This window comes from Molossus molossus, unplaced genomic scaffold (genome assembly GCF_014108415.1).
Source record: "Molossus molossus isolate mMolMol1 unplaced genomic scaffold, mMolMol1.p scaffold_m16_p_13, whole genome shotgun sequence".
In the NCBI taxonomy this organism is placed as follows: Eukaryota; Metazoa; Chordata; class Mammalia; order Chiroptera; family Molossidae; genus Molossus; species Molossus molossus.
In genome coordinates, this window is record NW_023425348.1 from 93,195,681 (window position 1) to 93,221,629 (window position 25,949).

A 25,949-nucleotide genomic window follows, 5' to 3' on the forward strand; every position below is an offset into this window, starting at 1 on the left:
ATCCTTAGGCACTGAGCGTATCAGTGACAATGGGGTGGAGGAGGAGGACAGCGGCCACCGCGGAGATCAGGTACACCTGTGGTGGCCGGGAGCCAGCACTCACACTCCCCTCCACTAGCTAGGACAAACACCAAATGCATACACCTCAACAGTAACTTAAGGTGGAGATACAGATCCTTAGAAATTATTATATAGTAGGTGTGTGCAAAAGGCCAACTTGGTATGATTTCAATGCTAATCAGCATTTTTTGGAGTAAGAGTGGTTAACTGTGTGAAAACCAAGCTCACATGGACTAGTGTGCCTAAGACTGTCCATCTGGCAAGTGGCAGAGATGGGATTTGAACTGAGGTCTAGGGTTCAAGATCCCAAGTTTTTAAGTACTGTCTCTAAGGTACGCCAGTCCCGACTAATGGATACAGGAGCCACGGCATGGCCCTCACAGTCATTTCAGGGTGTCCTCAAAGTCATAAGGCAGCCCTGCATGGAAATCAAGAACCACAGCCAGACACCAGAGCAGCCGAGTGACATCAGAGCTCCCCACATGCCAGGGCTGCAGCCACACTGTCAATATGAACCGAGGTAATCAAGGACCACACCCAGCTTCCACCTGACGTGACCAGCACAGACTGGCAGCGGCTGCCTGGAACGGGCTTTGGGGAGGACACTGCAGCAGCCCGGTCAGCGAGTGCTGTCTGTGACAGAGCGAGAGCTGTGGCCGCGGCCCCTGCCTCAAGGACAGGTGCTCCTTAGTGAAGGTAAACGTATTCCGCTGGCCCAGTCTTCTGGGCTCTGCACCGACTTGCGGCATTTACAGTGACAGACATTCCATATCACAGCCCTGACTACAGGGGTGGCCCAGCTGTCGAGGAACAAGAGACCTGAAAAAACATAATCTCCCAATAATGGTAGGACTCAGGCTTGCGAGCAGAACGTGTGGAAATGGACTTCTTGTCCCCTCTCTCTGAATGCTTACGCAAACAATCAGGTTGCGGCTCTCCAGACACCTCTCAAAAAAGGATCTGGCCCTGACTGGCTGACTCAGTTGCTTGGAGCATTGTCCTGTACACCAAAAGGTTGTGGGTTCAATCTCTGGTCAAGGCACATACCTGGGTTTCAGGTTCTATCCCTGGTTAAAGTGCGTATGGGAGGCAACTGACTGATGTTTCTCTCTCACATCAATGTTTTTCTCTCTCTCCTCCCCTTCCTCTCTCTCTAAAATCAATAAAAACCATATCCGTGGGTGAAGATTAAAAAACATTTTTAAAAGGATGTGTGTGGAAGGAAGAAATAATGTTTCTTCTCACTAAGCAGCAATGTTTCTTTCAGAATATACGAGCTGCTGGAGGAAAGCAGTTCCTCTGTGGGCCACTAAATTCTAGACAAGCGGCAGGATAAATGTGGGCAGCTGCGCACGGGAAGTACACTCCAAGTCTGTCCACACAGTACGAGCCACCTCCCTTGGGGGCAAGGCTCAGGAGGCTCTGGCTCTGCTACCAGCTGCGGTCCCAGAGTCTCCTTTCACAGGTGTGAGGGTGGGTCTGAGACACACACTGGAAGAAACACAGCCTAGAAGAATGCACGGGAGAGTCAGAGGCCAGGCTGCGTGAGCACATGATGTGCCCTGCGTGCGGGCTGGAGTGGGCCTGCGGCTGCTGTAGGGCGCTGGGCACGCCTTCACACGGCCTCCGCCAGAACGCCAGCCCAAAGCACTGTCACTGACTGCAGAAAGGAGCTGGGTGAAGTCAGTGCCCTCACATCAGCAGCCACGGGAAAGTGTGGCATTTCTGTCCTGCAGACTACGGCTCAGAGGGACAACTTCTTCCCCCTGGACCTGACAAAATGCCACTTACAGTGTGGGCTCTGGGTCGTTACTTGTGCCCCTGTCCTGTGCTGGGACTATGGCTCCCTGAGGGAGGGGCCCGAGTCTCCTACAGCTTGGTATCTCTTCCACTCCTACCAGGCTTTTAATAAGTTTTTAGTTTATTAAACTAAGTGGAGTACTGAGCTCAGAATCTACACATTAGGCATATAGCTAATGCATGAAAACACAAAACACCCCTACGAATGTCAGAGCCACTCAACGTGGACAGCACCACGGCCTTCTCCACGTACAGGTCTCACAAGTCTCACATTTCACCAAGGAACCAGACTCAGAAAACAAACATTGATTATGCTGCATTTATTATTAGAACCAACAGTCCACAGTCAATGACGGACTAACTGCTCTTCTTTTGTTCACTTTGGACATGATAAACTGGACAATACACAGGATTACTTTTACACGACAGGGGTCGTGCCTGGCCCCTGACTCCCGCCAGCAGCAGGCAGATTTGTGAATTCACGGCAGTGAGCTTCACCATCATGGGGAACACCTTCCCTTGTCTTTGAGGTGTTCTGCAAAGGAGGGGCGTGCTCCGTGCTGGGCTGGAAACACGAGAGGACAGGGAGAAGGGCCCAGGTCTCGGAGGCACTCGGGTACTAAGAAATAGCTGCGAACATTTAGAGTGCCGAAGCAGGCATCCTCTGGGGATCACCAAGTCAACACTTTCTAGTTTGATTCCTGTCTATATAAGAAGCCTAGGCTATATTAGTGAAAGTCTGACTTTCTAAATAATAAAAACTTTAAATTCCTTTCAAGTTATTGAAATAAACATAAATGACCATAATTAAGTTAATAAAATTTTAGTAAATAAAAGACCTTAGAAGACTTGCTTTTACCACTGGATAAGTCAGACTGAAGAGCCTACTGCTGCAGAGGAACTAGAGAAAATTGGTGTTACCCAGACGAAAAGCAGTAGCAACTAGAATGGGTCCAGGACTTCAAAGTTCTACCAAGATGACTCGTTTTCTTCTGTTTGTTTAGGCTTCTTCTTTCTTTCCTCTTTATTCTTCATTCTCTCTTTTTCCAGTTCCATTAGGTCTTGCGCCGCCCTGCCCCTCCCACCCCCGGCTGGTATCTTAAAGCTTGCTTCTTTCTCCTTTCCATCTTGCTACTTGCGGTAGCGGCTAATATTTCATAGCACAGGGACATTCAAAATGCTCCTTTATCATAATTCTGAGTCTGGTAACTGGTGGTTTAGTAAACTGGGTCAGGTTCATTTTAAAAATGGCAAGTTAGTAGTAAAAAGGTGGCAACCTTGAAGCCAGAAGCTATGATTCCCCAAGTCCATCCTTCCTGGCTAGGCCAGGAAGATGTACGTGCCTGTACGGTTCCACCCAGTCCTGTCTTCTCGGAGGACACTGTGACATAATTATAACTACAGTGAAACTAACACCTTGAAAATGCTTCTCTCAAACATAAACATAATGACCCTAGAACACAGGATGAAGAATTTAATACCCAGTTACCAAGCATTCGCGAAAGCAGACAATCTAGCCTAGAACAGCGCACTGAATCTGGAGGCCGGAGACAGCTTGCTTTTGTGGGCAAATCATTTCTAGAATGATGCTGCCGAAGTGCATGAGTCTTTCTCTCAATATTTAAAAGATCAAAACTATTGAAGCACACCTTAGAAAACAAATTCTGTGAAAACAAATTCTTAAAAAAAGATGCTTATCAATCTCCCTTACTTACTTGCATTGTTTTTTTCCTGAGTGGTGTCTGCATCAGTGTTAGAGCTGACAGATTGACTGTCTGAATTTTTGCTGCTGTCACCTAACTTTTTAAGCCTATTTAAACGTTTATCTGTTTCTCTGAGTCCATATTTGCTATTGATAACAGGAGCAGGCGCGGGCAGTCCCACTCTGGATTTGAAAGCACCGGTTCCCCGTCTGAAAGAGAAGAGAGCACACATCAACCAACGGCACACTCACTAGCCACAAGGGCCTGCCAGGGGCTCTGGGCCACATCAGGTCTGCGGATGTGATGAACTGATGCGGCCTCAATCGGCCCTGGAAATGTGCCAAGCAGGCCTCTCAAAGATATTGAATATATAAAACCAACAAACAACTCTAACCTTAAAATAATGAAACAAATTGTTATGACTATTGTCAATTATTAATTGCCCATAAGAAACTGTAGAATTTCTTGTGTAGATATCAAGAGGTAACTAATTCTTCAATTTCAAAACTGGCTGGTATAATAGTTAGGTATAAACTGTGGCTTACGTAACACACCTGCACAATTTAACACTACATCACTGAATATTGAGAATTAAGGAATTAAAAACAAACAGAATTTTATAAATTGAGGCATTACTTAGAACTGAATATTAGACACAAACCAATTCTAACTGAAATCCTGTGTAAGAAGGTTAAGCTATATTAGTGAAAGTCTGACTTTCTAAATAATGAAAACTGTTAAACAATTCCTTTAAAGTTATTGAAATAAACATAAATGACCATAATTAAGTTAATAACAGTTTACTAAATAAAATACATGAAAAGATTTGCTTTTACCACTGGATAAGAATGATTTCTAACCCGTTCTAACTATTTGTATTTATATAAATTCTTCTGAAGTGAGGGTGCTTAATAAGAGAGTGCCTAAACTACCTAAATGAATCTAGTTCTGCAAATCTTTGCTTTATTCCATGTATAAAGGAAAATTTCCTCTCAGCTCTACTCAAAAGAATAAATAAATCACACATTAAAAGGTTTTTAAAAGGCACTACCTATTGCATTGAAGAAGTGAGATGTCTTTGGCTAAAACTGCCTTCACTGGCTTGCCCTCCAATGGTCTTTGCTTGTTGAAAAAGAGCCACACAATAACAGCTTCTGACCTGTGAACACCCTCCATATAACATCAGTATCGCCCTGTACGAGAGTCTGTGTGACTGATTTCTTTCAGGAGTTTCTTCCCTAAGGAATGAGAGTGTTCACTTTTTGCCAAGGGACAACAACAGTTTTATTTTCTCCCCCACCCCCTTATCCCTCAATGCTAAGGAGCACAGACCTAAATCTAACGCAGAAACTACTTTTGTTAAGTAAGGTGAGGATTCTTGCTTTCTTCACCTACACAGAATGGATCTGAATTCTCCTTTTATTAATGCTTTTGTAAAAACAACCAAAAACTTACTGTGGGACTGCCTCAATTCTTTTTTTCAAAAAAGAATCGAAATCCTCGCCGAGGCAGGCAACCAATTACACTCCACTCCACCCCGAAATATATTCAGAAAGTAAATCCATAAATCTGAAAGGCCATTTCATTTCATATGGGTGAAGAAAGTAATAAATTATTTTCAGATACTCCATGCCTTTTTACCATAACATGTAACATTTCTGGTTCGTTTCTAGAAAGATGGGCCACACTTAAAGTATGCTTAAACACAAAATAAATCACTGTGCTAGAATTATTTTATCTGGAAATTAAGTTTTTAGTAAAAGTCTACTCTTCATCTGCTTCTCCATTACCCTCATTTTTTCTTTCTAACTTAGAGTAATATATGCTTATGCTGCAACAAGCCAAACAATCTTAGGATATAAATACCCATAAAGCAGAAGTTGACAGTGCTTCTCAACCCTGCAGCTCAGGGTCCGGAGGCACCCGGGCCAACCACCTGCCAGCACGGCAGCTCCACTCCGTTAGCTGTCTGCCGCCTCGACTCGCTGCAGGCCTCTCCAGGCCAACAGAGCCAGCAGGGAAACGCCGCACATTCACCTAGCACCCAGCTTTACCATCATCACATCAGTGACAAATAAACTGGAATTGTAAATATGCTTAAAAGTTGTACTTTTTACATAGAATAAACATTCTGCAATTTATTCAATTAGCCCATCAGTGATACTGAAACCTGTGGGCTCTTTTGTTTATATTTGCACCATGAACACAGCTGCTATACTGCTCTTGAAACCCAATCCTTACCAACTAGGGCTCATATTTTCATAGGGCAGATTCTTCCATATGGGCCTGACTGCCAGGAAAACGGGTGCACTTATTTTGGACACACGTTGCCAGATCACTTTCCTGAAAGGTTACAGAAATTCACAGCCCTAGTAACACTGTGCCTGTTTCTCCGTGTCTTCACCAGCAGTATACAGTACGCTCCTTAAATTTTGCCAATTGATAGTGAAAATGATTACTTAATAGTTTTAATTCCCTTGCTTTATGGCCATCATTTTCTGTGCAGCATCCTCCTTACCTTTCCTTTCTACCGGAGGCCTGTCTTTCCCTTATGAGCTTACACTACAGCTTTTTGTTATTACGAAATTAACTCTTTGCCATATGTGTATTCCCCCACCTTTAGTTTATCATTTGTCTTTGACTTTACTTTCAGCCATTCGAAAATTTCTGTATTCAGCCCTGGCCGGTTTGGCTCAGCGGTTAGAGCATTAGCCTGGGTGCAGAGAGACCCTGGTTCGGATCCCGCTAAGGGCACGTACCTCGGTTGCAGTTTGTCCCCAGCCCTGGTTGGTCGTGGGGGTGGCAACCACTCGATGTGTCCCTTTCACGTCGATATTTCTCTCTCTCTCTGTTCCTCTCTCTCCCTCCCACTCTACCTGAACAAAAAATGAAAAGATGTCCTCGGGTGAGGATAAAAAAAAAAAAAAAATTCTGTATTCACCATTTCTTTTCTTTCTAAAGAATTCTATCCCAAGGTTAAATATATACTCTCCTAAATTTTTTTCTAATAGCTTTGCATTATGTCTTAAAATTTAAATCCTTAATTCATCTGGAATTATTTTTACGTAGTGTCAGATGGGGCTCAGCCTGGTTTTCCTCCAGACACACAGTGAATTACAGCTGAGCCCTGAATAACACGGGGGCTGGGGTGCTAACCAGTCCTGCAGGTGAAGATGCACATAAAACTACTTTAGCCCTTTGCATTTGCAGATTCCCAATCACAGATCAAAAATACTGTACCGATATCATACTTGTCTCTATTTCAGGACTTTCTTCATGTCCTCTTAACCTACTTGTCCATTTCTGGGCCAATATCATCAAATTTTAATCACAATTGTTTCATAGTAACTTTTAATATCTGTTAAAGCAAATCTCCCCTAACTATACTTTAGAATTTTTTTCTTGACTATCATCAAATTTTCATATAAGTTTTACAATAACTTGGTTAGATTTTACTCCTCAAATTTTCTAAAGTGAAATCTGTAGTACTTATTAGGAACATGTTACAACCACTCTTGTCAGGACAGTCATAGCCCAGACACATGCGTCGTGCACCCGGACACTTCGGCTGTGATCGCAGTGCCTTTCTAAACATTCTGCCCATCAGTTCCCGGGCCGCCTCTTCTCCCCTCCAGCGGCTCGCACAGCGTGTGCGCACTACCTTGAGACCGCGCTGTGCCAGCCTTGTGTACCCTTGTTAGGGCATATGCAGCCCTAACATAAAGCGTCTATCAGTTATATCAAATTCATAGTTGAATGAGTTCCTCTGACTAGTTTCACCCTCTTACCTAATTGGTGTTCCTGAGAATTTAAAGAATATTCACAGCCAACCTTTAAATAAAACTGCTCAAATAGTCTGACATTGCCATGCCCACTGCTCTGTATATTAGGCCTTTCCACTTAGGAAGGACTTGCACGCGTCTATCTATTGCTCACACCAAGCCTGTGGAGTAGGTGGGATTACCCTCATGTGACCAGTGAGAAACTGAGAACCTACCCAAGGAATATGACAATACATGCAGTTCTGAGCCAGTAAAAGAGCTGTTTCAGGCTGGTTTAGAATCCTGAGTGTGTGGTTACATTTTCAGGACAACCTTCAAAACCTTATTAGCAAATCATCTGCTCCATTCAATCATTCATTCAGCAAACATTTTTACAGCATTATGTGCCAGGTATTGTTCTGGATGCTGGGATATAGGAGTAAATAAAAAGATAAACATCTCTGCCTTCTTGGAGCATCTATTCTAATGGGAAAATAACCAGAAACCACAATGTAGTTTTATAGCTAATATCTGAGTATTAACTGTGTACTGTTCTACATACTTTATGTGAAATAACTTATTCAATCCTCACAGCAATCCTATGAGATAACTTCTGGTCTTATCCCCATTTTACAGAAGGATAATTAAGGTACGAAAGCAGCTAAGTTGTGCAAGAAATCATAGCTAATGAAGTGCAGAGTCACAGGATTCCAACTCAGGCAGTCTGACCCAGATCTCAGGCCGACACAACTGCTACACTACGTCGTCTCTATAAGGTAATTTCAAAGCATTATTCAACTATAATTAAACTACTTCATGGATTAAAGGGTCTTTCTGTGGACTGGTCTAAGATTCAACCAATGTTTATACCATTCTTATATAGAAAAAGATAAATTTTATGCTCCCACTCCCCACACAGGGGGGACTGTCTGGCTACCCAGAAAGAAGAAAATGGGGCCTGTGGGAATCTACCCCCTTGCCCGTCTAGGCCGGCTGCAGGCAGGCCGCTTCTGGTGGGCGATGCAGCTCCACCAGATAGCACTGCTCCTATCTGCAAACACAACATGACATGGACAATGAGCCTCTGAGTTAGGCTGATCTGGGCTCAGTACTTAAGTTTCTGCCCTTGTAACAGGGGCACATTTCTACTTCTCTCTCACAGGGTGGATGTGAGGACCAAATGAGTCAAGGTCAGTAGTGTCCAGGACAGTGCAAGGTACGTGAAATGGGCTCCACAAGTCCAGGTGTGCTCCGCACTGTGGCCCACAGTGTGCACGAGGTCGTGATGGAGCCTGCGGGCAGCACCTCCCAGACAAGCTGTGGAGCTGCCTCTGTGAGTGCATCACACAGAAGTCACTCCCCGATCGTGTGGACAGAGTGCTGCTAACTGCTAAGGCAGGTCTGGGGGATTTCCACAAGGACTCCAGAGTCTATCTGATGGGCCACACAAGGTGGTTCCTTGCGGAGTGAAAGAACTTAGGAATTATGAAGAGTATGTGCATCAAAACAAAAATTCCAGAGGACACAGCTGGGTAATACACAAGACTGTCAGCGGATCAATTTCACCTGCCATTTTTGGGGCAACCCCACCCTTGCTGTGTGTGTGTGTAAGGTATTTCCCATTCTCTGCTTAAGCACATTTGAATTCTGATCCATTCATAGAAATAAAAGCTGGTAATAATAAGATTTTAAAGGGTCAGGTGCCAGTGCCCTAAAAGCTCTAGGCCCTCTAATTTTGTTTATGCACACAGTAGTGGGTACAATGCTCTAGAATGTAAAAGACGAACCCCGCATTTAAATGACAAGGAGATAATGTGATTTAGTGTCCATGATCATCAGGGAGTTAAAAGAATGAAAAAGCTGAATATCTTACTTAATACTTTACCTTTCACATGTGTAACACTCGCAGAATTCATTATTTTCTCCAAAAAACCCATCTCCATAGTAACAAGAAATCTCCTCTCCAGGTTCAATGTCTCTTAGAGCCTTCACGCACGCGGTGTCGCGGCCAGTTGACACGAACTGAAATGAAATGGACTCATGAAGAAACTCTTACCGGAAGCAGAAACTAAATACTTGAGATAAAAAGGTTTTTATACTTACCTTACAGTTAGGTCTGCAATCTGAAAAATGTCCAAAAGATAAAGTCAATTAACTGTAGATAAGATCTGAAACACGAACAATTACAGAAATCTGAAATAAGCTTTCCATATAATTTTACAACTTTTGATAGAAATTTACATCTTAAGTTAAACTACAGGACTATTTATTTTAACAACTTTGTTGAGGGAAAAAAATCATATTCCTAACCCTACTTTAAAGAAAGATTAAGGTCTGCCTAGCCAGTGTGGCTCAGTGGTTGAGCATCGACCCATGCACCAAGAGGTAGCCAGTTTGATTCCTGATCAGGGCACACGCCCAGGTTGTGGGTCTGATCCCCAGAGGGGAGCTTGCAGGAGGCAGCCAATCCATATTCTCTCTCACTGACGTTTCTATCTCTCTCTCCCTCTCCTTTCCTCTCTTTCTCTTTCTAATATCAATGAAAGAAAAATTTTTTTAAATAAATAAAATAAAGGAAAATAAAGATCTTACTCAGATTGACATGGCCATTCTAATTTTGAGCCGTACTGCCCAACACTAGTGCTAATACCTGAGAAACAGCGCTTACCATGGTTTATAAATGCAGCAGGACCAAGCCAGAGCTGAGCACAGTTTTTCCTTGTGGAATACATGACACTGAAGTCGTTTTCTCCATGTCTAAGTAGCATGTTCTCCTCAATTTCTGAAAGTTCGGCAATACAACCCACCAGTAATTCTATTTTGTCATTTCGTTTCCTATTTAAAATATGTGATGTTAAAAATTACTAGTAATTATAAATAATAAGGCTTCTTTTAATACAACAAGCCTGTCCAATGAATACTGAGCCCTGAGAAGGCCTAGCTCCGCACTCTTCAGCTGACTCACTCGGGCCCCCACCCGGAAGCCCCGAGCCTGAGCCGTGGCTACTTTTGCAGCTGCCTCATGCCTACCAGAGGCTGGAGAGCCCTCCAGGACAGGAGCGGGGCTACCTATCCATGCCTGGATATGCTGCAGCGCCTGCGCAGTGTTCTGCAAGCAGGAAGGACTCAGACCCCTGCTGCACTAAGGCCAGCTTGCTGACACTAGATGAAGGAGACAGACAGGCAGAGGGAAAGAGCCATGATGACCTGGAACTGGGTTGCTACCCTCTGGAGGGTAATGCAAGCCAAGCACAGAATCTTCAATTTTCTAAGAACCACTTTAAGAAAGTAAAAGGGAAAACACATGAAATAACTTTTAGTAATATACTTTTACCCAATATACCCAAAATACTATTTCAGCAGATAATCAGTTTAAGAAATATTAATGAAAATGTTAATGTAATATAAGATCTGGCACGTATATCACATTTACGGCACTTCTCAGTTCAGACTAGCCACATTTCAAGGGCTCAGAGCCACATGTGGCTGGTGGCTACTGTACTGATAGCACAGCTGGAGAACCAAGATCTCAAACTTCCACACCCATCGACACCACAGGGAGCTGCCGAGCAGGCCTCTCTCACCCCAACACAAACATGGTACACACACGCCCATCCACATCTGGCAGTACTGCCCTTTGCCCCTCCATTTTCAGGCACCTGACCCTAAAATCTCCACCATGAAATATGCTACGGCAGTCTGTGAGAGGGGCTACATGTTTCTTTTGGGAGAAAAGGCGGGGAACAGGCATAGAGGAGAGGAGACATAGTCACACATTCTTTCTTTACTGTATGACTGTTTTCCCTCCTAATGGGGCTCAACTTTACTACCTGTGTTTAAGCTGGCACACAGGTATCTTCTAAAGCAGGCAACATGCTAGAAGTTTCCCCCTGTCCACTCCCTAGGATCATGAAGGCTTCAATCCCACCTTCCTTCTAGGCCAGTGAAGAACTGACTCTGGAAGCAGGCTATCCAACCATGACCCCCCTAACTTTCAGGAGTCCGGTTACTGAGCAGCACCCAGACTCAATCAAAGGGAAACCACAAGCACTTTGGCTTAGAGACAGCATCTAGTTCAACTCAGACTTCTAGTTCCAAACCACAAAGATGGAAATAAAGTCCATCAACAGACCCTGGTCACTGGTCCAAGATGCTGGCCCTGCACTGTCTCCTCCAGGTGAGCTCTAGTTCATCCCTTCCCACGACTTTCTTAGCAGTTGAACAGCAATTTAAGAGAATTTTAAATAAAATTACTTTATGGGTTTATACTAGTGTAATAGTTACCACTCTTTTGTCGCGACTATCTTGGCTCCGTTTTGCTCTGATGAGTATCTATTACAAGGCAGTATTTCAAACCCACTGTCAGTTGCAAACATTCTCAAGTAAATGAACACCTGAACAAGAAAAAAAATTGACGTTAACTTTATATTAAATTGTCTATCCTGCTAGACTTTAGCATTATAAAAACAAACCACAAACAAACTATAAAAAAATTTAAGATTAGCCCTGGCCAGTTTGGCTCAGCAGTTAGAGCATCAGCCTATGGCTCAGAGAGACCCGGCTTCGGTTCCCGCTAAGGGCACGTATCACAGTTGCAGTATGTCCTTGACCTTGGTTGGGTTGTGGGTGGCAGCCACTCGATGTGTCCCTTTCACATTGATGATTCTCTCTCTCTCTTCCTCCTACTCTATCTGAACAACAACAACAAAAAAATGGAAAAATATCCTCGGGTGAGAATAAAAATAAATTAATTAATTTAAAAATATTAAGATTAAGTAACAAGTTTTGTTGGTATTTTAAAATTTCACATATTTGAGTACTATTAGACTTGACTATGTACCCTAAAAGTTCACAGCAAATTTCACCTCTAGATAACAAAGTTTTCTCTTTGGATAGTCATACAAAGAATCTTACGTTATTAGATCTTCATATAATTCATTTTACAAAAAAATGATTTACAGTTTCAGTGTTCAGCAAAATTTAGGCTTTAGTTCAGTTCCTCTTATCCAAGCAGATAAACAGTGTGAATCTCATTAGCGAACATACATGCTCCTTGAACAACTTCTCCTGCACTTTGTCCTTGTTGAGGAAGCAGTGCCGCGCCCACTCGCCTGAGGTCAGACATTTGAAGGCTCTCTCCAAGTGCTCGTCTTTCTTAAAACGCTCGATTACTTCCTTCAGTTCCTCTTGCCGTCCTTTAATAGGCCGAAATCTGAACGAAATCAACACAATGACTTTAGTGTTCTGCCGCCATCCTTGGGCCACTGTTAAGAGATCTTGAGAAAGAGGTAACCTAAAAACCGCCAGACCTAACAAAGAGAACAATCAATACTCTTGACAATCACTACTCAAGTAATATTGCTCACCAGGAAATATAACTTCTCTTTCTTCAAACTGCATTTTAATATTTTTATTTCAGTGTTATCTCATTAACTGAGAAGTGACCAGATGATTCAAGCAAACGCTCTGATTCAGGCTTATACCGGTCATCTAATTTGGAAGGTACAAAATGAAAGACCTACAGTAAAGCTCATCTGATTGGGTGTTAGAATGACAAGAGTTTTTAAAAACATGCAGAATTAAGCCAGAAGAGTGCCAGGCAATGAGCTTCTTCTTCAGAAGAATGACGAAGCAAACAAAATCATGCTGCTAACAAAACATTCTCTACGTAGTTAGAAAAACCCCAAACCAAGTACCCCAGTGGGTCCTGAAACACACCTTGATGTTCCAAAACCTTGTCAAATTAATCTCTGACAACTGCATTCAGAGAACAACAAGAGTGCAAAAGTACAACTCTAGTAGTGACCAAAGGAAAACTGTTGGTGTAGAATTATAAAAGGCTTCTGTTGTAAAATCAGCTATAGGGACTTCAGAATATTACATTTCTAGGCATAAAATAACACATGGTACAATCATGGTCCAAGTAAAACTTAAGTTTGCAAGTCCCTCATTCTAAAGTTGTGTTCTCAATAAAATATGTACTATAATTAAAGGTACTTGAATCTTAATGTTAAAATTTCACCCTGGCCCATGGCTTAGGAGGCTGAGTGTCATTCTGTGCAACGAAAGGTCACTGGTTCGATTCCTGGTCAGGACACATGCTCAGGTTGTGGGTTTGACACCCTCTTTCCCCCTAATCAGGGTGTGTGTGGGAGGCAACCAATGGATGTTTCTCTCTCCAACTGATGTTTCTTTCTCTTCCTTGCCCTTCCTCTCTCTCTAAAAATCAATTTAAAAAGGTTATTTAAAAAATTTTTTCCTTCTCATGTCAATATCATTTGGCTTATTTTCCCAAATAGAGTTTTTTGTTTTTTTTTAAATCCAACCAAGCCCTGGCCGGTTTGGCTCAGCGGTTAGAGCATCGGCCTACAGACAAAAGGGTCCCGGGTTCGATTCTGGCCAAGGGCACGTACCTCGGTTGTAGTTCATCCTTGGCCCCAGTTGGAGTTGTGCAGGTGGCAACCACTCGATGTGTCTCTCTCACATCACTGTCTCTTTCTTTCTCTCTCCCCCTGCCACTCTGTCTTAAGATAAATGTAAAAATATCCTCCGGTGAGGATTTAAAAAAATCCAACCAGCCCAGCCGGTGTGGCTCAGTGGATTGAGCGTTGTCCCATGGACTGAGAGGTCCCAGTTCACTTCCTGGTCAGGGCATATGCCCGGGTTGCGGGCTCCATCCCTAGCAGAGGACATGCAGGAGGCAACTGATTAATGTTTCTCTGTTACACCCATGTTTCTATCTCTCTCTTCCTTCCTTGCTCGCTAAAAAAATCAATAAACATATTTAAAAAATAAAAAATAAATAAAAATCCAACCAAAAGGAATTACATATTGCTATTCAAATAGAATAACAGATTAAGAAAAAAGTACTAATGGCCAAGGAGAAAAAAAGATCTGAAATGTGTCTCTTAACTGGAACAATTAAAATTGCATACCTCATAAATGTGAAAATGCTAAAACTAAGATAAGATCTTGCACAAACTGCAGAAAAAGGAAGTATTCAAGCAGAATTTTTTTCTAGATAAGCTGTCATAAATGTATTCATAACATTCCAGTAAGATTTTAAGCCTCAATACTTCACCAAGGATTATTTATTAGGTGCTGTGTACACAGGTGCTATGGTGAAAAACAAGACAGACTGGCCAATGCTCTACATGGAAAATTTAATTAGGACTAAAAGACACACATGCACCCAACCGTTAGGCAAGGCATCGCTACGCAGATGCAGCTAGCACAGTACAAGCCACGCTGCTATAGCACTCTAAGGTATGGAAGTCATGACTACAGTGAAGACTTGTTTGGAAAGGAGTCCTGGAGTTCATGAGGAAAGTGGTGAACTCGGCTTTCCAGAGTATTACTTTAGGCAGGAAAGTATCAAAGGAGGGCAGGCAAAGTGAGGGATTTAATAAGCCTAGATTCAAAGAAATGAACAGGGGCTGAGGGATCAGCTGGGCGACAACAGTAAAGGAAGTGCTAGAACAGGAAAAGGGAAGACATGAGGTTCAGAACAGGTAAACACTGTTGGCTGGATAGGACTCTAGAGGACTTTAGATAGATGAATGCATGTTGACACCTCTAGGAACTTACTAGCTTCAGTAAGCTCTCACAAGTTACTAAGCTGAACCATCTGAAAGAGTTCAAACACATCCCAGAGATGTCATATGAAGAAATGGATAATGCCGTATTTTATTTTCCAATTTCAATTAGCATACCCACCCTGACAGACAGATGAGTGGAAGTTCTTAAATAATTCAGAATATCTTTAACTAGGATTGTCAGAATATGGTGTCAGAGAACCACCACTAAAATAATCTAAAGATGTGCAGAATTGTGAAAGTATTTAAACTTCCATAGTTATAATATTAAACTACTTGTAGATATCACAAGTGATTTTTGTCAATATCAGATTTCTTAAATCCTTCTTGCTGCAAGCCTACACTGGGTGGGTGGGGGGGGGATATTTGCATATGAAGGACAGATAAGACAACCAAGTAGCTGTTAGCTAAGGCATGCCACTTCATACAACACAAAATATGAAATGGCAGGAAATGGATAGCCCGTGTTTTGAGCAGTGAACAGAAAAGCAATACTTCACTTTGAGCAAATACAATACATGATCCATAATGCTAGTGGCAGGGCTACCAATGACAGAAAGAGTCCAGCAATCTTGGTATGTCCAACATGGAACTGACTCGAGGTGACACTCTGTTTTAAAATAACTGCATGGCTCAACACATTAGCAAGCAAGTCAGAGTCAGAGCTAAATTCCCCTAAAGCTTTAAGAACACTACAGAAGCCCAGCTGGTGTGGCTCAATGGTTGAACGTCGGCCCATGCACCAAGAGGTCACTGGTTTGATTCCCGGTCTGGGCACATGCCCAATCGATGTTCTCTCTCATCGATGTTTCTATCTCCTCTCCCTCTCCCTTTCTCTCTCTCTAAAATCAATAAAGAAAAAAAAATTTTTTTAAAGAACACGACGGAAAAAGACGTCACAGACCTGGAACGAACACCGGCTATCCCTATGGGCTTGATGTGTGTTCTCCACTTCCTGACACCTGCTTCTTTCTATCTAAAGACGTCTGTCAGTTATCAGCTCTTGTAGTTTCGTTTACTCTTTGTTCATAATGCCAATTTATATGCTAAAACCAATACAAAATAATCAACTGTGGATTTAGTCATATTCTGCCTTCCACATTTCCTGTGCTGACTTGTTTCTGCTTTCCCGATTTCTACTGGACCAAACACAAACAAAACCCCCCAAACTGTTACTTAACACTAGCAAGAACCCCCATTTCACTTAAAATATAATTTACCATCAAAACTTCCTGTCAACCCTGGCCAGTATGGCTCACTGGTTAAAACGGCCTGAGGATGGAAGGGTCATGGGTTCGATTCCCAGGCAAGGGCATGTATGTGGGTTGCAGGTTCAATCCCTGGCCCTGGTGGGGGTCGTTTGAGAGGCAACCAATTGATGTGTCTCTCTCACATGGATGTTTCTCCCCTCTCTTTCATTCTATCTAAAAATCAATGGAAAAATATCCTCAGGTGACGATTAACAAAAAAAACTTCCTGTCACAGTTGGCTGCTATAGGTGTGAAGTGAAAATGAGGCAAAGAAAGAAGAAAATGGTTCTGGGTGCAGACAGGAAAGGGAAGAGACAGCTGTTTTCAATAATCCTACAAAAATACATTAAAATCACCTGGCTGACAGTTCAAGTCAAATCCCATTACAACCAATACTGCCAGGAAATAAAAGTTATTTAATAACGTAAGATTGTTACAACTATCAGGGCCAGAACAAACAGCACTGAGGACCTTAGAAAAAAAACTGAAATACTTTTCTATTATTGAGTAGAAAGATACCCTCTGCCCTCTCCCTTATCATAATCGCTCTAAATGTCCCATACACATTACTCGAAGCTGTCCGTACACCATGGTTCTTAAAGCTAGAAGAAAATCCAGACTATCAGGAACAGCCCTCTTATTCCATAAATGAGGAAAACAGGGCCCACGAGGGCTGATTAGAGGAGCCCCCCGCAAGCCTGCTCTCACGTGGACTCGGAGGGCCCTCCGGTGTGGTTTCACATTAGAGCAGGATTTGACTTGCGTCTGCCACGAAGCACTAGCCCGGAGCCCAGCTCAGGGGCAGCGCTGGCTGGTATTCTAACAATACAATGAAAAGTAATATATACTTTTAATTTTTATATTTGGGGGTGAAGTGGGGTGGCAGGGGAGGCAAGAGAAACAGGTATCTGGTATTTTCCAAATCAATATGCCCCTCTCTTCCCTAACACAAAATTTGCTACTTTAAATAAACCAAACATTTCTCTCCTTCCACACTTCTGATCAATGGCTGCTATAAGAAATAAAATAAAACGTCATTTATAATCGTTATTATTAAAAGGGGCAGGAAAAACATGAATTCACACTCCCACACACCTGTTCCCCACTTTCCAGAGACTGACTTCCCAGGTTTCCTTGCTATGTGGCTTTTCTGTCTCCAAACCCCAGAGAGCACTGGCAGTGAAGGAGGGCTGTCGATTTGGGTTAGCTGTGCTACTGGCCATTACATGCACAGCCAAGAGCCGACTGGAAGACGGGGAAAGAGAAGGGGCGCAGAGAAAAGGGAGCAAGGGAAGGAGAGAGGAAGAGAGAGAAAAATGCTCAAATATTTAATATATTAAATAAGAAACCATGAGGCAACACTGTGAACACATTTCCCCCTTGAAGAACTGCAAGCTGACAGCTTACAGGTATGGAGGAGGGGGAGGGGGAGGGAAGGAGGGGTGGGAGGGGAGAAGGGGGGAGGGGAGGAGGGGGAGGGAGAAAGGAAGAGAAAGGAGGGGAGGAGGAGTGGGAGAGGAGGAGGGGGAGGGGAAGAGGGGGAGAAGGAAGGGAAGGAGGAGAGGAGTGGGAGGGACAGGTGGGGGAGGGGGAGGAGTGGGAGGGAGAAAAGGAGGGGGAGGGGAAGAGGGGGAGAAGGAGGGGAAGGAGAAGGGGAGGAGGAGTGGGAGGGGGAGGTGGGGGAGGGGGAGAAGGAGGGGAAGGAGAAGGGGAGGAGGAGTGGGAGGGGGCGGTGGGGGAGGGGGAGAAGGAGGGGAAGGAGTGGGAGGGGAGGAGGGGGGAGGGGAGGAGGGGGAAGGGGGAGATGGTTGCATGCTAGAGCCACAGCTCTTTGTTCCTTCTTCACCTGGAAATAAACAACAACCAGAAACATACCTGGCTGAGTCCTGCACTCAGTGCTCAGCTAATCCCAGGGAGTGACTGCTGATCTTTTGATGAAAGATTTCTCTTAAAATTACCCTGTTATGGAGTACAAGTTATTTTTTTTAAATACAGCTATGACTAAGACCAAACTACTTTAAAAGGTTTGCAACATGTTCTGAAACTCATGTTTACACTGACACCTCCATCACTTAACATAAGGAACATCATAAAGGCTGTAACAGGTTAGCGGGCATCTTATTATTGTTTGTAATGCACTCTACCTACCTCACAGGGTTGTTGTGAGGGAAACTGTCAGATTTTGAAAAATGCCTTGAGCTCCTCGAAGGAAAGGCGCTATATAAATGCAAAAACAAACAACAACAATAAAAAACTATTTGTACAATCTGTATCTGTAATATCTAAAACAGACTTATAATGTTACCTTTTGTAGAAATCCTTAAAACACTGGTATTCAAGAACTTTATGAAGTCTGGGGTAGTCTCAGCATGATAAAAGCTAGAATGCTGAAATTCTTTCCTTCCAATACATCGTATTGAGTTAGAAGGTCTAAGAATTTCCTTATGCTTTCTAGTCAAGTGACATTTAATGTGATTTATAAATTCATATCCAACAGTGGATATGAATAATCAAACATATAAATAAGTGCATGAAATTAGATGGTGAGAGTAGTGGAAGGACGAATAAGGACTGTACAGACTAAAGTTTGGATCAGAAAAATCGAGAAAAGTTTCAAAGAAAAAGTGCCCTGAAATGACTCTTCTCATTTTTTTATAATGTTATTTTCTGCTCAGCTCACTTCAAAGTCCCCCACCCCTCAGGATACTGTCAAATTTCTGGGTTCTACAGCCTAGACCAGGGGCATTACTTACAGCATCTGCCCCAGCTTTACAATATCCACCACCCCACACTGATTTTTAAAAATCAGAGGTATTACTAACAACTCTATTCTCCAGCTAAAAGGAAGAATTTAAGTTTCATAATTGACACATCAACTAAATCTAAATATTTTCCAATAAATTGAAATTACTATTTTGTTTATAGTAATTCTAGGAATTCATGCTATTACTAAGTTGTTAGTAAATATAGGGATATATTAAGATCGAAACATGAACATTCATACTATAGCTAGTTTGGGAAATTCTCAAATCATTAAACATCTACTGTTTCTGAACACAGTACACTGAAAGAAGACGAGAGGAGGAAAAGGGGTCTAAAAGAGAAACTAAATACCAACAAGCAATTACAGATGTATAAACGTGAAACAAAGTGACCACCACACAAGTAACAGACAGCTTGGAGTATTAAAATCCAAGCTCCAAACCTATCTTCCAGTTACTTCCTTTGAACCCCAAAAAGAGAGAAGTCCACAAGCTAGTGATTTAAGAAATGGTTTATTCAAATAAAGCACTATAGATTTCCTTATTGTCTATAAAATATCTTTGAACATGATGTAAGTCAACACTCTTGCTCAAAAGATGAAGAACTAGAACAGATAGTTTTATTTTCAAGTAAGTCCACTAAGATTAACAGCTTCATTAATAAAATTTCTGTGTATTTCCCAAAGGTCGCTTACAAGCGTCTGTTAAAGTACTTGGAAATGAACACCGAGAGCACTCCTTGATACAGCAACGTCAACTGCCCACGCACAGGGGCTCTGGTGCCCGCTGCTGCGAAACCAACCCATCCTACCCGGGGGACAGCAGGGCTGTCTACACCACCAATGGCTATTTTAGGGACTGCTATGAGAAAAATTAAATGTCGTACTACTGAAAAATGTAAGTACTTGTTTTCTTCTGCATGTTTAACTTGGCTTTAACCAGTTTTCATTTTAGATCCTTCAATTTCTATTCATAAAAAACTTTATGTACGGGATACATTTTAATTTAGGGATGCCTGGATAAGGTCTTGAATTTTAATATTTGTGTAGCAATCCTGAACTTGACATTTTAAGACATACATTTTTAAGTAAGTCCTAAGAAACTACTGGTAAGGAGCTTTTTACCCACCAGCACATCACGAGGAAGCGCAGTCGGCCAGCTGCTTTAGGAGCTGCTGTTGCAAAGAAATGGAGGCTCTCAGGCCCCATCTCACACTACTGAGTCAGAATCTGCACCTTAACAAGACTCTCCAAGTGACTCCCATAAACTAACTACCAAGGGAAAGTTTTACAGAAAAGTAGGAATTATTTCCTACAGCAGAATCCAGTAACAGGCAACCCTACACCCTCTGGAATAGTCAGTGCATGGGGATTCTGAACACACAACTTCTTTCCTTAGCCACTAACAATGTTTTGTAATTTTGATGAACTGCTTTCGAAAATTGTTTATATGCTTCCATATTTCACTATATAAGGTGTAATGAAGATAATTAAACTCTTTTTTGGTGACTCCAGGTCATAATTATGGGCCTTTGCAGTAATATCCTGAACGTCACTAGACTGTTACATGAATCAGTGATTCACATTTCTTAACTCAGGGAAAATAGAAGGCTAAAGGGTGACTTAAATACCATAAAGAACCTCTAGGGCAGCGGTTCTAAACCTGTGGGTCATGACCCATTTGGGGGTCGAACGACCCTTTCACAGGAGTTGCCTAAGACATAACAGTAGCAAAATTAGTTATGAAGAAGCAATGAAAATAATTTCATGGTTGGGGGTCACCACACCATGAGGAACTGTTTTAAAGGGTCGCAGCATTAGGAAGGTTGAGAACCGCTGCTCTAGGGATTGAGCGCTGGTCTCTATGTTCAGTGGAAAAAAAGAAATGGACTTAAAATAATGCAAAGTAGATCATACTTGGACACCAGGGCATGTAATTCTGCTGATTTTCCAGAGAACAGCCATCTGTCTGCTATTTAGAAAATTTAGATATTTGCCCCTCTGAAGGCAGGGAACTATTTAAAGAATCTCTCAAGTTCATCCCAGCTTTTCACGACATTTTAGTAAGTAAAGATACATGATGACAGGAAATTACATGAAAATACCAAAGGCACATTGTTACTGGAATTACTTCTTTTTGGATTTAGAATGTAATCGATAAATGCATCATACAGTATCTTACTTCAAGCAAGGGAGAGAATTAAAAGGAAACAGACACAAGATTTTCCTCTAATCACCAATTCCTATCTCCTCCCAACTAATTATTGGTGATCAAGTCCTTCCAGGGCTAGTTAGTGACACTGGAGCAACTCAACAGTGGTGCAGGGTGACAGAGGTGAGAGTGAATGTTGGCCCAGAACTTGCTCTACATTCTAAATCCCTCTGCTTTTCCATCAGACTTTAAAACCCTTTGCCATGGAAGTTAAGAGATAAATAAAAGTTGGAAAGCTCTGACTTAGTGTATGGTGGATGTCAATCACACAATTATCTAGGACCTTTTGGAGGAGAGATGGTGTTTAGGGAACTAGAAGAAATTTAAAGGGCGACAAATCTTAAGACCAACGCAGTGACATTTTATGCAGATGACATAGGATACTCCACAAAGCCCTTGCCCATCTATTTTCTTATCTGCGTACTGAATGTGAGCACATCTTTCAAAAGACTCACTCCTGCCCTGGCTGGTTTTGCTCAGAGGTTAGAGCATCGGCCCGTGGACCAGAGAGTCCTGGGTTCAGTTTCCGGTACAGGCACATACCTTGGTTGAGTTTTGTCCCCGCCCCAGGTGGGGTCATCGTGTGGGTAGCAACCAGCTGATGTACCTATCTTATATCGATGTTTCTCTCCCTCTTTTCCCCCATCTCTCCCTCCTGCTCTATCTGAGGATAAATGCAAAAGTGCCCTTGGTAAGGATAAAAAAAAAGAATAAAAAGATTCACTCTTGCTTAGCTGAATCTTACTTAGCTGCATCTCAAAGATTAAACACGATGCAAATTTCCCTATGTACAATGGCAATTATTTAAAAGAAGAAAAGTCTGTAATAAAACCCTTAAAAAAATGAATGTAACCTAACCTGTCAGTAAAAAAAAAAAAAAAAATACATGTTTAAGGTTTTACATGATGCTTGTCAGCTTTTTCTTTATCATCAACATTTAAAATACAATATAAATAAGCTCCCCCAGGTTCATATTTTAGTAAGAAATATCTGGAGATAAAATAACACAGAATGTAAACTGACAAGATTCTCAGAAGCTTTTGTTGCTTTTCTTGGCTCACATATAGAAAATCCTTCTGTAGCCAAGTACTTTCCTTTAATGTCATTTCGATTTTTGACTAAAAGTAAAATTAGCCATCTATTTTCTTAAATTCAACATCATGTGTGTCATTCAGGAGAAAGACTTAAAATTACCTAGTATTCATTTTGTGTGTTTGAAAACCTAAATAGGGATCAAGAACCAAACTGGTTGCTAAGTCATCATTTTCACAGAGTTCCTTGGCGGACATCCCAGAAGATGGTACATATCGACTCTGTCCTTCAAATCCTGAGTTACCGTTACCTGTGAAAAAAAAAAGAAAAGTAACTCAAATTGCAAACGACTAAAGTCTACCTTAAAAACCTTTGCCCATTCAAGCTAGTAATCAATAAGTAAAATTATTTCTATCAATTTTAATAATGGAGAGTGGAGTACTAAATGCATAAACATAAAACCAAATGCAGTGAACTAACCCAATTATTGCGAGTGTTTCTGTTACCAGATAATATCAGGTTTCCCAAGAAGAGGGTCTGTGAGAATCTTTGGCTCAGACACCTTGCCTCTCCAAGGAAGAGCTGAGAAACTGGGAGGGTGGATGGTCATTAAGGTAGCAAGAGAGCCCTGGCTGGTTTGGCTCAGCGGTTAGAGCGTCGTCCCTCGGACCAGAGAGTCCTGGATTCGGTTCCTGCTTAGGGCATGTACCTTGGTTGCAGTTTGTCCCTGGGCCCTGGTCAGGGTCATGTGGGTGGCAACCAGTAGATGTGTGTCTCTCACATCGATGTTGCTCTCTCCCCCCTCCCGCTCTATCTAAAGATAAATGCAAAAACGTCCTAGGGTGAGGATAAAAAAAAAAAAAGGTGGCAAGAGAGCATAAAGGGCCATTACAGACAGGGATGGGTGAGGAGGAAACAGGAAGAACACAAGATACTCTCTGCAGTAAGTGCCAGAAGGGTAGATCTTGATCTTAAGTACCAAAAGGAGTCCAGAGAAGTTAACTCCAGCTTCCTGTTTTGGGTCAGATGAGTAACTATTTTCTGCTTTGCTGGTACACAGGTCCAGAGGTTAAGAAACTTGCCTTTGGCCCTGGCCGGTTTGGCTCAGCGGTTAGAGCGTCGGCCTATGGTCCAGAGAGACCCGGGTTCAGCTCCTGTTAAGGGTGCGTACCTTGGTTGCAGTTTGTCCCCGGCCCTAGTTGGTCACGTGGGTGGCAGCCACTCAATGTGTCCCTTTCACGTTGATGTTTTTCTCTCTCTCTCTCTTCTTCTCTCTGTCCCTCCCACTCTATCTGAACAAAAAATGGAAAAATGTCCTCGGGTGAGGGAAAAAAAAAAGGACCTTGCCTTTGTTTTAAGGGAAGGAATCGTGTGTTCACATAAAAGCTATGGGATGGGGTCTGTTGGTGTAATAGGTTAGAACAGATGAACAAAGAGTCACTTTGTTTATGTGTAAGCTAGTTAATAAAGGCCAAATTCTGTTATATCAAACTCCACATGTTACATATAACATTTTGTAGTTACAAAAACATTAAGCAAATTTGTTAGTATGTCAATTTTTAGTTTTCCAGTTTTACTGGTTTGTGCATTCATGTTTATAAATACTGAAGTGTAGTTTATTTATTTATTTATTTTTATCCTCACCCGAGGATATTTTTCCATTTTTTGTACAGATAGAGTGGGAGGAAGAGAGAGGAAGGGAGAGAGAGAGAGAAACATCGACGTGAAGGGACACATCGAGTGGCTGCCACCCGCACGACCAACCAGGGCCGGGGACAAACTGCAACCGAAGTACATGCCCTTAGCGGGAACCTAACCCGGGTCTCTCCGGACCATAGGCCGACGCACTAACCGCTGAGCCTAACTGGCCAGGGCCTGAAGTGTAGTTTAAAGGACATAAAATGAAGGTCAAATAGTACTACGCACAGTCTTGCTGCAGTTAATTGTTTCTAAATTCTAGGGAAAATAAATAATGGTGCTGGAAGTTGAAAAGAAAAAAGAAACTTGTCTATAATTACAGAGCTAGGTGGTAGAAGTGGGAAAGAGAGAACAATAGGCCTATTTCTACTGGCCTGTCTGAAAACATTTTGAACTGGATAAAAATAGGGAAGGTGACTGAAATATATATGTGACTGAAGTAATTGGGTTTAGTTGTGGAAGGGAGAGGAAAGGAAGAGGAAAGGAAGGCCAAATTTGCATGTATGAAGTTTCATCAGTGTTGATTTCAGTTTGATGTACATGTCACTGACAGTCTTATCAGAGCAGTCAATGAAGATACCAGCAGTATAACTTTAAGCTTCTCAAAATTAAGAATGAGAATAGAGCCCTGGCCGGTTTGGCTCAGCGGTTAGAGAGTTGGCCCAAGGACCAAAGAATCACAGGTTTGATTCCGGTCTAGGGCACATACCTCAGTTGTGGTTCAGTCCCCAGCCCTGGTCGGGGTCGTGCGGGAAGCAACCAGTTGATGTGTCTCTTCGATGCCCCCCCTCACCCCAAACTGACTATCTGAAGATAAATAGAAAAATATCTTCAGGTAAGGATTTAAAAAAAAGAATGAGAAGAGACACACAGTGAGAGGTATAACCCTTTCATTCACTCTTTCAAAAAATAAAGTTAAACACTTATATGTAAGTCCCTACCAAGGGGTAGATATATGATTTGCAATCAAAGTATTGGAATATAGGTATGTGAAAAGCTATCAAATCATTGCATTTTTCTGTAACAGCTTTATTGAATTATAATACACATACCATATAATTCACTCATTTCAAGTGTACAATTCAATGTTGTTGTTTTTTAATATATTCACATAATATTGTCTTTTAATATATTCACATAATTGTGTAACTATCACCACAATCAATTTTGAAACGTTTTTTCATCACTCCCCAAAAAAACCCCCACACCCATTAGAAGTCACTACCTATTTCTCCCTCCCAGCCGCTGGCAACCAATAATCTAGTTTCTGTTTCTATGGATTTATCTAGTTTGAAAATTTAATATAGATGGAATCATACAATATGTGGTCTTTGTGACTGGCTTCTTTCAATTAGCACAATGTTTTTAAGGTTTATCCATGTTGTACCATGTATTAGTACTTCATTCCTTATCATGGCTAAATAATATTCCACTCTATAGAGGTATAGATATCCCACATTTTGATTATTCATCAGTTGATGGACATTTGGGCTATTTCTACTTTTTGGCTGTTATGAATAATGATTCTATGAACATATAAGCAAAAGTTTTTGTGTGTACATGTTTTCAATTCTGGTAGTATATCTCTAGGAGTGGAATTGCCAGGTCATATGGTAACTCCATGCTTAACCTTTTGAGGAACTGACAGACTGTTTTTCAAAGTGGATAGACCATTTTACATTTCCAACAGTAATGTATGAGAGTTCTTAGTTCTCCACATCATCACTAACACTTGTTACTACTTGTCCTTTTGATTCTAGGTATCCTGGTTGTTGTGAAGTGGTATCTTATGGTTTTAATTTGCATTTTATTGATGACTAAGAGTCCTTTTTTCAAGATTGCTTTCATTGTTCTGGGTCCCTCAAATTTCCACGAGAATTTCAGCATGTCAATTTCTGCAAAGCAACCAGTTGAGATTTTGACAGAAAATGCATTCAATCTGTAGATCATTTAGGGAGTACAGCCATCTTAACAATATTAGGTCTTCTAATCAATGAACATTTGATGTCTTTCTATTTATACTTAGGTCTTTTTAAATTTCTTTCAACAGCCCGGCCAGTGTGGCTCAGTTGATTAT

General features: G+C 41.9%; 1 protein-coding gene across 14 annotated transcripts in view; it reads right to left on the reverse strand.

Annotated features, from left to right (window-relative positions):
* Positions 1 to 25,949, reverse strand: part of KMT5B (lysine methyltransferase 5B) — a 58,679-nt gene that overhangs the window by 7,202 nt on the left and 25,528 nt on the right. For 8 of the 14 annotated variants that reach the window (XM_036259801.1, XM_036259793.1, XM_036259797.1 and 5 more), the window contains 8 exons: positions 22,337 to 22,484; positions 18,318 to 18,386; positions 12,371 to 12,536; positions 11,609 to 11,718; positions 9,993 to 10,159; positions 9,428 to 9,447; positions 9,210 to 9,346; positions 3,576 to 3,772 (listed from right to left, as the gene is read on the reverse strand). In XM_036259801.1, the coding sequence (XP_036115694.1) occupies positions 3,576 to 3,772; positions 9,210 to 9,346; positions 9,428 to 9,447; positions 9,993 to 10,159; positions 11,609 to 11,718; positions 12,371 to 12,536; positions 18,318 to 18,386; positions 22,337 to 22,431 (961 nt within the window). In that variant the 5' untranslated portion in view covers positions 22,432 to 22,484. Of the gene's footprint in view, positions 1 to 3,575; positions 3,773 to 9,209; positions 9,347 to 9,427; positions 9,448 to 9,992; positions 10,160 to 11,608; positions 11,719 to 12,370; positions 12,537 to 12,690; positions 12,825 to 13,737; positions 13,784 to 17,264; positions 17,415 to 18,044; positions 18,129 to 18,317; positions 18,387 to 22,336; positions 22,485 to 25,949 lie in introns of those variants that run through there. The other 6 variants (XM_036259800.1, XM_036259799.1, XM_036259802.1 and 3 more) reach the window with 5 other exon arrangements.